Here is a 14054-nt window from a genome sequence, read left to right on the forward strand (position 1 = left end):
CTTCGCAAGCAGAGCAGAGCTGTTGTGAAGAAAGTTGTCAAGGAAGTGAGTTTGTGTTTATACAGGGCCTACTGCCTCTACCTACCGTCAAACAATCATGTCAGTGTGGAGCTACTGTATAGTAGGTTGGGTAGATCTGGAGGAAAGCATCGCATTTAATCCCTTTTTTAATTTAATTTGAACCTCTACGGGATCAGTGTCACTAGACAGTTGTTGCGCAATATGAGAATGTGACTAGAAAACTTTTCCAGGACATAGACATGTCTTATATGGGCAGAAAGCTTAAATTATTGTCAATCTAACTGAAGTATCAAATTTACAGTAGCTATTATAGGACAAAACATGCTATTGTTTGAGGATAGTGCACAACAACTAAACACTTATCACGGCAACTGGTTTGATACATTCACCTCTGAAGGTAAATAATGTACTTCCATTCAGTAATATTGATCTGATTTGTCATCCTGAGGGTCCCAGAGATAAAATGTAGTGTAGTTTTGTTTGATAAAATAAATGTTTACATTCAAATGTAGGAACTGGAGTCTACAGTTTGAACCCATTGCTGTCTCTGGCTCCACACCCAGCCCAGCTGGCCATCTAGATGTGTGTGGTGTATAAGCTAAAGGTTAGTGTATAAGCTAATGATCCATCATGTATGACATTCCTGGGAATGTGTAAACTGATTTTATTTTATTACCAAAGCATTTTTGTATGTTCTCTGTACTTATGTACTTGAAAATGTATAAGTTCATCAATTCGGCACATTTGGACAAACTCCTGGCAGACTTGATGCAAAATATTGTGTAATGAGGTCATTCTTCACTGGATCAGTCTGACACTTTGCACAGACACTGCCGCCATCTTGTGGGCAAAGTCTAAATCACACCTAGGATCCTATCTTAATGTCTCTTGCATTTCAAAGATGATGGAACAAAAAAATAAGTTGAAAATGCATGTTTTCTTGGTTTGTATTTTCTTTTACCAGATCTAATGTGTTATTTTCTTCTACATTAATTTCACATTTCCACAAACTTCAGTGATTCCTTTAAATTGATATCAAGAATATGCATATCCTTGAAAAAAGGGTCCGATCCTTAAGAGGCAGCAAAATGTGAAAAAAAGTTTAAAGGTAGGGACTTTCTATAGGCACTGTATCGTGTGCAGTAGTTGCTCCTTTATTTTCCAAAGAGGTATTTTTGAATTGTCTAAAGTTGTTATTTTGAAGGAAGAAACACTGATTTCTCAAAGGATGCACATCTCCTCTGATTCAATAAACAACTGTTCAGATTCTCCCTCACTCTCCTCTCCCCGCATGCATAACTCCACTCACATTGAAATTCTATTCATTTCTGTAGAGCAAGAAAAATCGTCTCAGACAAATTCAGCTGTTTGCAGTTAAAATCCAAGAGCTCCAAACCTGACAGCTATCTCTCCCTGTGTCAGTTATATTTTTCCAGCCAGGCTTTCAGATCTGTTTCCATCTTCCTTAGTAGATTCATTTCTGCAGATAATAACTTTAATTATACAACCAAAGGCTGTGACGGGAGCTTATTTTATTAATCTCTTAACTGAGGAGTAAACTCGGAGCAGTGTTGGTTATAAATAGTTCAATGAGATTTTAAACCCTCAATTAAGTCAAACAGCAGGGAGAGAGGAAATCCCTTGGTGGCAGATTCATTAGTAATAATGGGTGACCGCATATAATGAAGGCATTAGCCATAAAGCTCTCGGAGGCCCTCAGTGGCGACCACAATTACCAACACAGAGACATTTAATTTAGCAACGGGGGGGGGTTGTGACGTGGACTCAAACATATGTATAGGAGCTTGTAAGGTATGGCGGATGAGTCGTGAGGGCTAGAGCATAGAATACCGTTCATGTTTCAAGGGAGCATGCCAAGTAGTATAGTGCTGAAATGAACACGACTTCAATTCCAAAGTGGTCATGTTGTAGTATTTGCAGTGTGCTCAATTTGATCTTCTTATCGCTGTAGCAGGAAAGTAGCTTTAGAAAATGATGCACTACATAGAAGCGAAGTCATTTGGTTTTCGGTTTGAGTTGGCCAAGGACAGTACAGTATAACCAGTTCATGTGATCGCATTTCAGTCAATTTCAGTGTGTAAACAACATCCCAACTCCCTCTCCTCGAATTCCTCCAACTCTGGATCGAACTCTATTAGAGATGAGAGTAGCTAGCAAGCAACAAAGTAGCAAGCAAGCAACAAAATATGCCAAATAACAGTCTTAAAATCTACTTGAGTGCAAGTAAATCCGATTTGACCGATCAGACACAAGCCGTCTGGCAAGGAATCAGATTTGTGTTTGACTTCAAACCACCTACGAAGGTAGTTTCCACTGTGGCTTGAAATATCCGACTCCATTAGGTTTTTGGGTATTTAGACTTCAGGAACAGGGGATGAGTCACTTCAAACTGGCAATATGAACAAGGCTTAAGATACTCAGCCTTCCAGAAATTGAGTTTGACACCCCTGCAATTGAGGCATGACATAAGTTGACATAAGTTCCCCCCACATGCTTTCTTTGACTCACTGAACAATTTGCTAAATTCACCTCACTGCACCAGTGTTGCCTAGCGCTGCATCGCACCTGGCTAACAAAATAAGATTGAACTCAGGCCAATCAGTTTTTGATAGCAGAGCAGGAGGCTGTTAGCCTACCTCCTCCATCTTTGTCTAGCAAACTCTAGTTTTTCCTGCTTTGCAATTTGCCATTACTATTTATGTGGTGGGCTGTTATTTCTTTCTCCTTACTGCAGTTCAAAGGAACATGTCTTGGCTGTTCTCGCCCCGTTAGCAGTACATGCCAGTGGCAGCTACATCTGTCACCACATCTTTATCTAGTTAACTCTGGCCAATTTCCATTTATCTTCATAAAGCCTGGATCTCTCTTTCTAACTGCAGTTCAGAGAAACTTGGCCTAGAGAGTTGGCAGCCCGTCAGCAGCAGTGTTACCCCCTGATGTGCTGAAATCTCAGTCTGGCTCAGGAAATGGCTTTGCTCTCGACACAAACACATTTGTTTTGTTGGTTTGTGGTTTCCTCCCTCCCAGAGACTCTCTGACGCAAAATGCTTTTGTTCCGCACCATTACTCCCCACGAGGAGCCACGATTCTTCTCCATCTGCTGTTCATGCACTAGTAGCTCTCTGTACCCCAAGACGCCTTTGCATCGTTCCTCCAAAACGGGATCAAACAGAATCAGTGACGCACGTTGTCAATACTGGGCTCCACTGTTTGTCTGTCTGTCTCCTAGTCAGCCAGTTAGTCAGTCGATGTCTTTCTCCAGCCTCTCTAAACTACTGTCTACCATAAATATTTGAGCACTTCAGCTCCAGTAAGCATTCTTCTTGACAGAAGTAGCTAATGCCTGTTTTGCTGGAATCCAATGCCCCCTGTCCTTTAGATGGTCCAATAATATCATGTCGCTTTCAACATTCTCAGATCGTGCCTTCTTTTATCTGTCCATCCGAAAGCCTTCACGTCACGTGAACATCCATGCCATGTGCAGGCATTCTTTCATAGTGGTCCTTGCTAGCCTATGAACGTTTGGGATGTGCATATCACTCATACACCGTGTGAAGAGTCTGGGGATTCTTTGAGGCAGAGAGGCCAGTACAACCCCCTCACAGATCTTGACCCTGTACCCAGGTGTAAACCGAACCCAATTATCTTCTCTCTCCCTGAGGAGTATTAGGAAAGCTAGCTAACCCGTTATACTGAGGGGCCAAATAAAAGATTAGCCTCCCCTAATAGGAAATGCTACATCCAGATGAGACCCTTGAGTGAGGCTAAAAACCTGGACTTCATGTACCATCATCCTCCTCTCCCAGACGTCATGACTACCAGCAGAAAGAATCTAAGTGAGTCTGCAGTTAAGCCCTGAGGAAGAAACATCCATTCTGTGTAATTATAGAGGTTAATAGCGGCTGCCTGCCCTGAGCTGGGCATAACTCCTGCATGTTTAATACAACTGGAGCCCATGTAAGGAGATTACCACGAGCTGAATCAACCTATATCGTTTTATTGTTTAATTTCTTCATTTACGTGGGTTCCATATTGTGTTTTTCGGTATGTTATATCAACTTTATCATTTTCATAGTTGTATCTACTGTACATATGATGAGATGCAAAAAATAACTGTTTCCCAGAGATGCAACGGCGAGATTAGACTCTGGGGTCATGAGTCATTGGTAAGTTTATCAGGAGCTATAACAAAGTGCAATGATGGTAACCAACTGCATTAATTAGCTACATTAACTTAGCAGCACTACATTAGTTGTATTTTCTTCCGGGTCCTTATGATCCCTGGTTTCCACTTGCACAGGGCTTCCTGAAGAGCGAGCGGTTGTCCAGGATGGTGCAGAGTGGCGGTTGCTCGGCCTGCGACTTCCGTGACGTCTTCAAAAAGAACATTGAGCGGCGGGTGAGCAGCTTGCCCAAAATCCACGGCCTGAGCAAAGAGACGGTGTTGAGCTCCTGGATCGCCAAGTATGACACCATCTACAGGGGGGATGAGGACCTGCGGCGCCAGCCCCAGAGGATGCACCTCAGTGCCGTGTCCGAGATGATCCTCAGCAAGGAGCAACTGTACGAGATGTTCCAGCAGATTCTGGGTATCAAGAAGTTTGAGCACCAGCTGCTGTACAACGCCTGTCAGGTGAGCGATGGACCACATGCACGAACACACACACCCTCCCCCCCTAAATTTGTATTATCTATTTCTAGATTGTTGGAGGTGTTGCCTAGGTAACCACACAATGATTCATGCAAGGATACATTGTATAATTACGATGCAATGCGCCCAATGCCCAAGTAATATACTATTGAGGATGTTGGAGTCAAATGTCCTTTCCTACCTCTTTACCTTTTACCAGGGGGTCTTCCATGGCCACCAATTAGTAGTAAGAGATGGCTGTAACTAGTTGGCGTGATCAGTGGTTACAGTCATTTGTAAACTGTAAACGGGTTGGGCTTATTCATCTAAAGGGTATATTTAAATACATGCCATTGCTGTCCAAAGTTTTGACTGTTACTATATATTATTATTATTTTTATTATCATCCATAATGTGCTGTGAAGAACCTGATAAATAATACATGTTACTACCAGTGTCACTCTGCAGTGAAATGTGCATTAAAATGTGTTATACAGTTCCTCCTGTAAATTAGATTTAGGCATTTAAATGTCAGTCCTCATGGCTTTAAAGGCTGACAGTGTTCCCATGTGTAATACTTTGAATGATTTCAAATAATGAGACCTGCAGACACTAGACCTTGGGATGAAAACAGATGTGTGCGCAAAATTTGAGAGATAATTTTTTTTTTGTGCTCATGGAACATTTCTGGGATCTGTTATTTAAGCTCATGAAACATGGGACCGACACACGTTGTGTTTATATTTTTTGTTTAGTGTATTTAGCAATCTTATTGTTTAGGGGAAGAAGTTGTTCAGGAGCCTTTTGGTCCCAGACGTAGCACTCCAGTACCATTTGCTGTGCCGTAATAGAGAGAACAGTCTATGACTTGGGTGGCTGGAGTCTTTGACTATTTTTAGGTCCTCCTTCTGACACCGCCTGGTATAGAGGTCCTGGATGGCAGGGAGTTCGGCCCCAGTGATGTACTTGGCCATACCACTACCCTCTGTAGCGCATTGCGGATGGATGCTGAGCAGTTACCATACCAAATTTTTTCAGCCCCCTGAGAGGGAAGAGGCGTTGTTGTGCCCTCTTCACAACTGTGTTGGTGTGTTTGGATCATGATAGTTCCTTAGTGATGTGGACACCTAGGAACTTGAAGCTCTCGGCCCGCTCCACTACAGCCCCGTCAATATGATGGGGGGGCGTGTTCGGCCCTTTGTTTCCTGTTGTCCATGATAAGCTCCTTTGTCCTCCCACGTTGAGGGAGAGGTTGTTGTCCTGGCACCACCATTGTGTCATCGGCAAACTTGATGATGGTGTTTGAGTCGTGTGTGCGGCCACGCAGTCGTGTGTGAACAGAGAGTACAGGAGGGGAATAAGCACCCTCCCCTGAGTGACCCCTGTGTTGAGGGTCAGCGTTTCTGATTTAGTGTCCTGCTCCTTTAACCTTTTCACACTTACCAACACAGGGGTGTGATCATTCTACAGTGGTCCCTGTAGCGTACGATCAAACCGATGTGATATAGAATGCTTATTTAGAACGGCCAGTTTCGAATGACGCAACAATCAGCATTTGAGTTGGCCATAAACACAGTCCTTACAAAGTTACGTCCAGAATGTGAGCAGTATCTTTGGATGCAATGTTCAGACATTAACAGAAGTATCCACAGCATAACACAATCATCCAAATCGAAAAAATGTAGGCTACATTTGTCTTAGCGCTAACTGAGGAAAGATTGACATAACATAATTGGTCATTTTTATACCTCTCGGCTGACAAACTACAATATGAATTAGCTAATAGCAATTACTATTATAATTAATCACATCATGGGTGAGCTCACCATTGATCGAAATAATTGAATAAAACACTATCTAGAAATCGAAAGTAATCCGACGTTGGGTAGTTTCTGCGCTCCAGCCATGCTTTTCTTTCTCTCACAGCAACCAAAGATAATAAGAGAAGACGAGATGAGTTTGGTCTGTTGATAGTATGCATGTTGATGGGGGTGTGTCGTCTACCATCATTCACATCCCACCATTCACTTCCGGAAGTTCTCAAAAAATGAGTGAACCCTTACTCACCTCATTTTGTTATAAATTCTTAAGGCCGTTACCGGGAGCGATATAACAACATCCAGTGAAAGTACACTGCGCCATATTCAAAAGAACAGAAATCTCATAATTAAAATTCCTCAAACATACATGTATTTTATATTGTTTTCAAGGTAGTCTTGTTGTTAATCCCACCACAGTGTCCGATTTCAATTAGGATTTACGGGGAAAGCACCACAAACGATTGTGTTAGGTCACCAACAACTCACTAAAATACACAGCCAATTTTACCAGCCAAAGAATGAGAAAAAGCACAAATAGAGATAAAATGAATCACTAACATTTGATAATCTTCATTAGATGACACTCATAGGACTTCATGTTACACAATAAATGCATGTTTTGTTTGATAAAATTCATATTTATATCAGAAAATCTGAGTTTACATTGGCGCGTTACATTCACTAGTTCCAAAAACATCCAGTGATTTTGCATAGCCACATCATTCCACAGAAATACTCATCATAAATGTAGATGATAATACAAGTTATACACATAGAATTCTAGATATACCTCTCCTTAATGCAACCGCTGTGTCAGATTTTTTTTTAACTTTGCAGAAAAAGAAACTCATGCAATAATCTGAGACTGCGCTCAGAAGTAAAAACACCACAGCCGCAAAGATGGCGTCAACATAAACAAGAAATTACATGATAAATATTCAAGGGGATTTCATTGGGGACTCTGGTGAATACATACAAAGCTCAGATTTCTGACTTCCTGTTTTTATTTCAACTCAGGATTTTGACTGCCATATGAGTTCTGTTATACCCACAGACATCATTCAAACAGTTTTAGAAACTTTAGAGTATTTTCTATCCAATACTAATAATAAAGAAACTGAAACTGAGACTGAGGAGCTGGCCGTTTACTTTTGGCACCTTATTCATCCAAGCTACTCAATACTGCCCCCCAGCCATAAAAATATAACATCTTTGGTCCGACAGATTACATGACACCCAGAATGAATTGTATGTCAACAAACATGGCTCCACACATAGCTGGAATTAGCTTAGCTCATCATAATCAATACAACCTTCAAAAAAGTATTTTACACACATAATATGTGCCCATTACAATCTATGCAAGAACCGGAATGCATGATTTGTCAATATTACTTGAAAACATGAATAAAACAGTAAATATATCAATAATTACCACACAAAACATTTTCTGACAGTGATTTATTGATACAAGTGGTGCGTGCCGGCAGTCAATCACGTAACCTCTCATTCCCACTCTGAGCCATTCAGTGTTGTTGTTTATGTATTTCGCTAGTGAGATAAGCTGTAGCATTAGCAATGTCTTTTCAAAAGGAGGCAACTCACAAATGCAGAAATTCTGGAGATTTAAAAAAATTCTGACAATGAGTCTGAGTATGAAAGTCAAGAATCAGATTCTGACAGTGACTGTGAGGAGCTGCCCCCCAACCTTGTAGCCATTGAGAACCCTAAATCTGAGGACTCCCAGGTCCCTTTGAAAATGCTGGTGGTGATGGAGGCAGACCGACAGTGGATGAAGTACAGGAGTTCTGTGGAAGCTGGAAGGCTGCCAGCCATTTCACCCCTCCTGGCCCTGCTGTTTGCTTTGATGAGTCCCAGTCTGGAGTGCAACGCCCCTTGCCATTTCCATCTGAGGCAGAGTGCTTCAAGCTGTTTCTGACAGAGGAGCTGGTGGGAGACATATTATAGGAGACCAATCGCTTTGCCTTGAAGCTACAGGAGAAGAGAGAGCCAGGAGTGAGGGGGAAACTTGCTAAATGGGTGACAACCACAATTAGTGAAATGTATACCTTCCTGGTGACTGTCCTTCTTATGGGGATAGTAAAGAAAAACTCCCTAAGAGAATACTGGAGCACAGACCCTATGTTTGCAACTCCTTCCTTTGCCACCTCTTTTCCCAAGACCGCTTTCTAGTTCTTTTGCGATGCCTGCTTTTCGTCAACAATTCTACTGCCATCCTAAATGACCTGTTATACAAAATAAGAATTGTTTTTAACAGCCTGACATCAGCGTTTGGTCGCGTCTTTGTGCCATACAAGGACCTATGCATTGATGAGTCCCTGATGTTATGGAACGGTAGGCTGGCGTTCCGTCAATATATTCCCTCCAAAAGGCACAGATTTGGGGTCAGGGTCTTTGTCATGTGCAACATGAAGACTGGATTTGTCCAGGACATTATAGTTTACACAGGGTCCACCACTGACATCCAACATTTTGAGGGGCTTGGGGTGTCCGGGTCCATGGTGATGACCATGCTGGCTCCTCATCTCAGCGAGGGACACACTTTGTATGTGGACAATTGGTACAGCAGTCTGCTCTTCAACAGCACAGTCAGGTCGAACAGGAAGGGGATGCCGACATTCGGATGCAGAGACGGGAGGTGGAGTTCAAGGAGAATGGTCAACAGCTGGCAGTAAAGTGGCATGACAAACGAGACGTCCATGTCCTCTCCACTGTCCATACAGCGACCATGTCGGCCACAGGGAAGGTGGACCGCTTGACTATAACCTCAAAATGGGGGCACTGGATAAGTCGGACTTGATGAACAGTTTTGTGGAATGTACTCAGAAAACGACCAAGTGTTATAAGAAGATATTTTTCCATCTGATCGACACTGCTGCGCTCAATAGCCACATAGTTCACCGCCAACTAATGGATGAGATGATTACTGAACAAGGTATTTTTTTGTAATTGGACGTACAGTTCACATACAGAAACTATTATAACATAATAAGGCACTTACTTTGATAGAAACGCAGCCTGGATTTGAACCAAATCCAGGAGGTGTCTGTAGTAACACCTCTGGCACTGCGATGCTGTGCCTTAGACCGTTGCGCCACTTCGGAGTCATAAGGCCAGGGTAGCTTCAAAATGCAACACAAGCTAATACTTATCTGACGCAATGAGCATTGTTTTACAGAGCTAATTGAAGAATGTCGCTAGCTACGTAAGCACGATTGAATATAACACCATAAAGGTTATGAAATGAGTAACGTTACCTCGGGTGTCCGCGGTTATAAGGAATATACACAACTATATTATGCTCCATACATACAGTGAGCTACAGTAGAAATGGCATGACATACAAAAACTATTATAACACAATAAGGCACTTACTTTGATAGAAAGGCACACATTTCCAAAGTTATTATTAGTAATGAAACCTACAATGACTGCGATGCGGGCAACAAATGGAAAATGTGAACATGTGTGTGCAGATCCTGTTGTGATGGGAGATGCGCAAATGTCCGCAGACTTGAACTGCACAACAATTGAGAAGTACTTGGGGAATTTTATCTGGGTCAGAAATGTCAAAAAAATGTATTGTCCACAAAAGTTAAAAGGACTACTTTTATGTGAATGAATAAGGAGGCGGAACACACCTCAATTCAAACTGTTATTGGAAAATAAAAACTTGCTAGAAAATCATTTGAAATTGACAAGTTGAAAACAGCCTATGAATAAAAACAGGCTGCATGCCTTGGTTTGAGGGCAGCGCGGATTAAATGTGCTGTTGCGTAACAGTGATATAGAGATATGTGGAACTCACGTATGAAAAGGTTAAAGCGGCAGCTCTAGCCTTTAGCTCAGTGCGGATGTTGCCTGTAATCCATGGCTTCTGGTTGGGATATGTACATACTCAAATCTAAATTATATTTTGATTTGTTTAACACCTTTTTGGTTACTACATGATTGCATATGTGTTATTTCATAGTTTTGATGTCTACACTATTCTGCAATGTAGAAAATAGTAAAAATAAAGAAACACCCTGGAATGAGTAGGTGTGTCCAAACTTTTGCCTGGTCCTGTCCATAGAGACTCAGAGCTAGACAATTGTATATCAAACACTGCAGTTGTGGAACAATGGGAAAGTTATTCTGCTTTGAAAGTTGATACATTTGTTACCTCACATTTGAGAAAATGGCTCTTGAATTTTTCGGTATAGAGTATACTGGAGAGCTCTTCTTTGTCTACACCAGTTCAGCATCTTTCACACCCTCATAAACCCCACCCATCTCTTTAAGGATTCACATGTGAGGCCATGTTCTAAACAGAGTGAGTAAGGTAGTGTAGTAAACAACCAAAGATTTCAAGACTAAAACTGGTGAAAGTAGTAGCAAAAATACACTCTGTAATCATTTAGTGAAGTGGAGTCTTTTGTTTAGACATGTAGCTTGCTAGCTAGCTAAACAATGAACCTAATGGTGCTTTGAAGGCAACTGGGAAAAATACTGTATGAGATCAAATCATGATGTCAGTGATCTTCAGGTGAGAAAGTTGGGACTCTCCCAACTTGGATGACCGTACAAAACTATTTTTCCCAGTCGGCGCTCGTTTTTTTCAGAGTTCCCAGTTGTCTTGAACGCACTGAAATCGGAAGTCATAGATTTCCCGGTTGTTTTGAACACGGCAATAATCCCAACCTATACTGATTGTCATAGCTAGCCACCGTGCATTAATCTCCAGGTAGCTAAAGCTAGCCAACTAGGTTTAACTTCTTGAGTGTAGGGGGGCAGAATTTTCGTTTTTGGCTAAAAACCGTACCCATTTGAAACTGCCTATTTCTCAGGCCCAGAAACTAGAATATGCATATAAATGTCAGATTAGGATAGAAAACACTCTAAAGTTTCCAAAACCGTCAAAATATTGTCTGCGAGTATAACAGAACTGATATTGCAGGCGGAAACCTGAGTAAAATCCAACAAGGAAGTGCTGTTTTTCCTGAAACCTCTCTGTTCCATTGGATGCATTGCCTCCATTTAAAGGGATATCAACCAGATTCCTTTTCCTATGGCTTCCTCAAGGTGTCAACAGTCAACAGTCTTTAGACATAGTTTCAGGCTTTTATTTTGAAAAATGAGCGAGAAAGATCACATCGCGTCAGTGGATAGCTGGGTGTTCAGAGTTTTGCTTGCGCAACAGAGAAGGGCAGCCATTGTCTCTCCCTCTCCTATTAAAAAGCTACAGTCCCGGTTGATATATTATCTATTATATATATTTAAAACAACCTGGGGATTGATTATAAAAAACGTTTGACATGTTTCTGTGGACATTACGGATATTATTTGGAATTTTCGTCTGCGATGTCGTGACCGCTCGAGCCTGTGGATTTCTGAACATAACGCGCCAAACAAATGGAGGTATTTTGGATATAAAAATCATCTTTATGGAACAAAAGGAACATTTATTGTATAAGTGGGAGTCTCGTGAGTGCAAACATCTGAAGATCATCAAAGGAAAGTGATTTAATTTATTGCTTTTCTGACTTTCGTGACCAATCTACTTGGCTGCTAGTGTTTAATATTTTGTCTACTGAGAGAGATGTTCTTACATAAACACTTGTTATGCTTTCGCTGAAAAGCTTTATTGAAATCTGACACGCCAGGTGGATTAACAACAAGCTAAACTGTGTTTTGCTATATTGCACTTGTGATTTCATGAAAATTTTATATTTTTTGTAATTTAATTTGAATTTGGCGCGCTGCAATTCAGTGGGTGTTGATAAATTATCCCGCTAACGGGATGGGTGCGTCAAGAAGTTATTGTTAGCTAGCTAGCTAAAATTAGTCTACAACTAGCATCTGGGCTTTTGGGTTGACAATAATTTGACGTTTAAAAAAACATACGGATGAGCTAAGTTAAGAAGCTGAGATTCAAAGTATATAAATAGAACATGCCTCTCCATAAACAGCAGGAAGCAGATTGTATAGTCAACTTTCCTGCCAGTTCTTGACACCATTTATCGGAATGCAGCAGCCACTACTCTAACATCTTTGGATGCCGCCTACCATAGCGCCCGTCGCTTTATCACAGGTGACAGTTTTAATACACATCACTCCATCCTGTATCAAAAGGGTGGCTGGTTCTAATTAAAGTCCTGTAGATCACTTCATTACTCCCTTTTTTGTTTACAAAGCTCTACTTTACAAGCTTCTGACCTACCTAACTTCACTGTTAAAATTAAGAAATATGAGACACCAAACCCATTCACAGGAATGGTTAACTCTCAAGGTTCCACTCGTACGTACCAATCTAGGTAAATGATTTAACGAGAACTGTTTAGATTGAATGTAAATAATTGTATTATGGTGTTTGAAGCTGTAGTGTTGATTCTGTCATTTGTAGTTTTTTTTTAAATAATTTTGAATGTGTTTTATTGTTGTCCTCGGGACACCATTGTTAATTAGACCTTGGTCTCAATGTGTTCCCCTGAATATATCAGAGTTAAATAAAACATTTAGAAATACAGCTGTTAGATCTTAATTTGACCAGTATTCTCGCAGCAAAATAATCCTGCAGTAGCAGGATTTGATCATTTAGTCCATAATGTTACTTGATCTGTGGTTAGGCTATTAACTAGCCAAAATAGCCTATATGGAAAAAGTGAAATCCTGTTAATATAACCTGGTCTTATTGCAGATTTTCAGTGAATGTATGTAAATCATGAAGCTCATCTGCATTCCTATAGTGCAGGAAAATTCTCGGCAAAAAAAATGTGATCAAATTAAGATTCTACATCTGTACACACACCTACAGTACCTCAGCTTTATTTATTCTTCTTGCAGTGCTCCCATTACTTGTCTCCTTACACAGCCTTTCTAATTTGCACCATTTATGTGACAACAAGGCATATGAAGCTATTAATCAAAGCCATCATACAGGTCTGACGTCGACACATCTAAACTTATGATTCATTCTGTCAAGGACTCGGCAGAGACTCCACGGAAATTAACAATCCTGGGAACGGTCCTGAGGTCCTGTCTTTAAATCATATTCGGCCAGGGATGCCAATCCTGTCTCTGAAGGTATTTTCTGAACTCAAAAGGTGGACTGGAGGAAGAGGTGGTTTGGCCAAGGGCCTTGATGGAGGAAGGCTTTGGATATTACTCTGGGTTAGATTACGTTGTTGACAGGCTGTATGTATGTCTGGGCAGCTTCATGGTGCCTGAGAGGCACATGGAGAGAAAGAGGGGAGAGAGCGAGAGAAAATTATAAGCAGAATGGAATCAAGAAAAATAGTGAGTGAATAAGAGGATGAAGAAAAAAAAGAGGGCTATCTAAAAACAAAGAAATATGCAGAGAGTGAAAGCAAGAGAGAATGAGGGATGAAAATAGCACAAAGCTGTGAGAAAGAGAACTGACAAGCGGCGGCTGTCTCGGCGAGCCAGCACTTTGCAGCCTGTGATAATTTATTAGCCTTTCCAGACAGCTCACCTACTCGCCCGCCTCCGACCACTAACGAGAGACGACAGTGGTGAATACGGCCAAACACAAGGATGTG

General features: G+C 41.2%; 1 protein-coding gene across 4 annotated transcripts in view; it reads left to right on the forward strand.

The window, feature by feature from the left end:
- The window catches only part of LOC118396467 (calcium-dependent secretion activator 2-like), a 237686-nt gene that overhangs the window by 72079 nt on the left and 151553 nt on the right, over positions 1 to 14054 (forward strand). For all 4 annotated transcript variants that reach the window (XM_052465503.1, XM_052465505.1, XM_052465504.1 and 1 more), the window contains exon 3: positions 4343 to 4675. In XM_052465503.1, the coding sequence (XP_052321463.1) occupies positions 4343 to 4675 (333 nt within the window). The remainder of the gene's footprint in view (positions 1 to 4342; positions 4676 to 14054) is intronic.

This window comes from Oncorhynchus keta, chromosome 17, assembly GCF_023373465.1.
Source record: "Oncorhynchus keta strain PuntledgeMale-10-30-2019 chromosome 17, Oket_V2, whole genome shotgun sequence".
In the NCBI taxonomy this organism is placed as follows: Eukaryota; Metazoa; Chordata; class Actinopteri; order Salmoniformes; family Salmonidae; genus Oncorhynchus; species Oncorhynchus keta.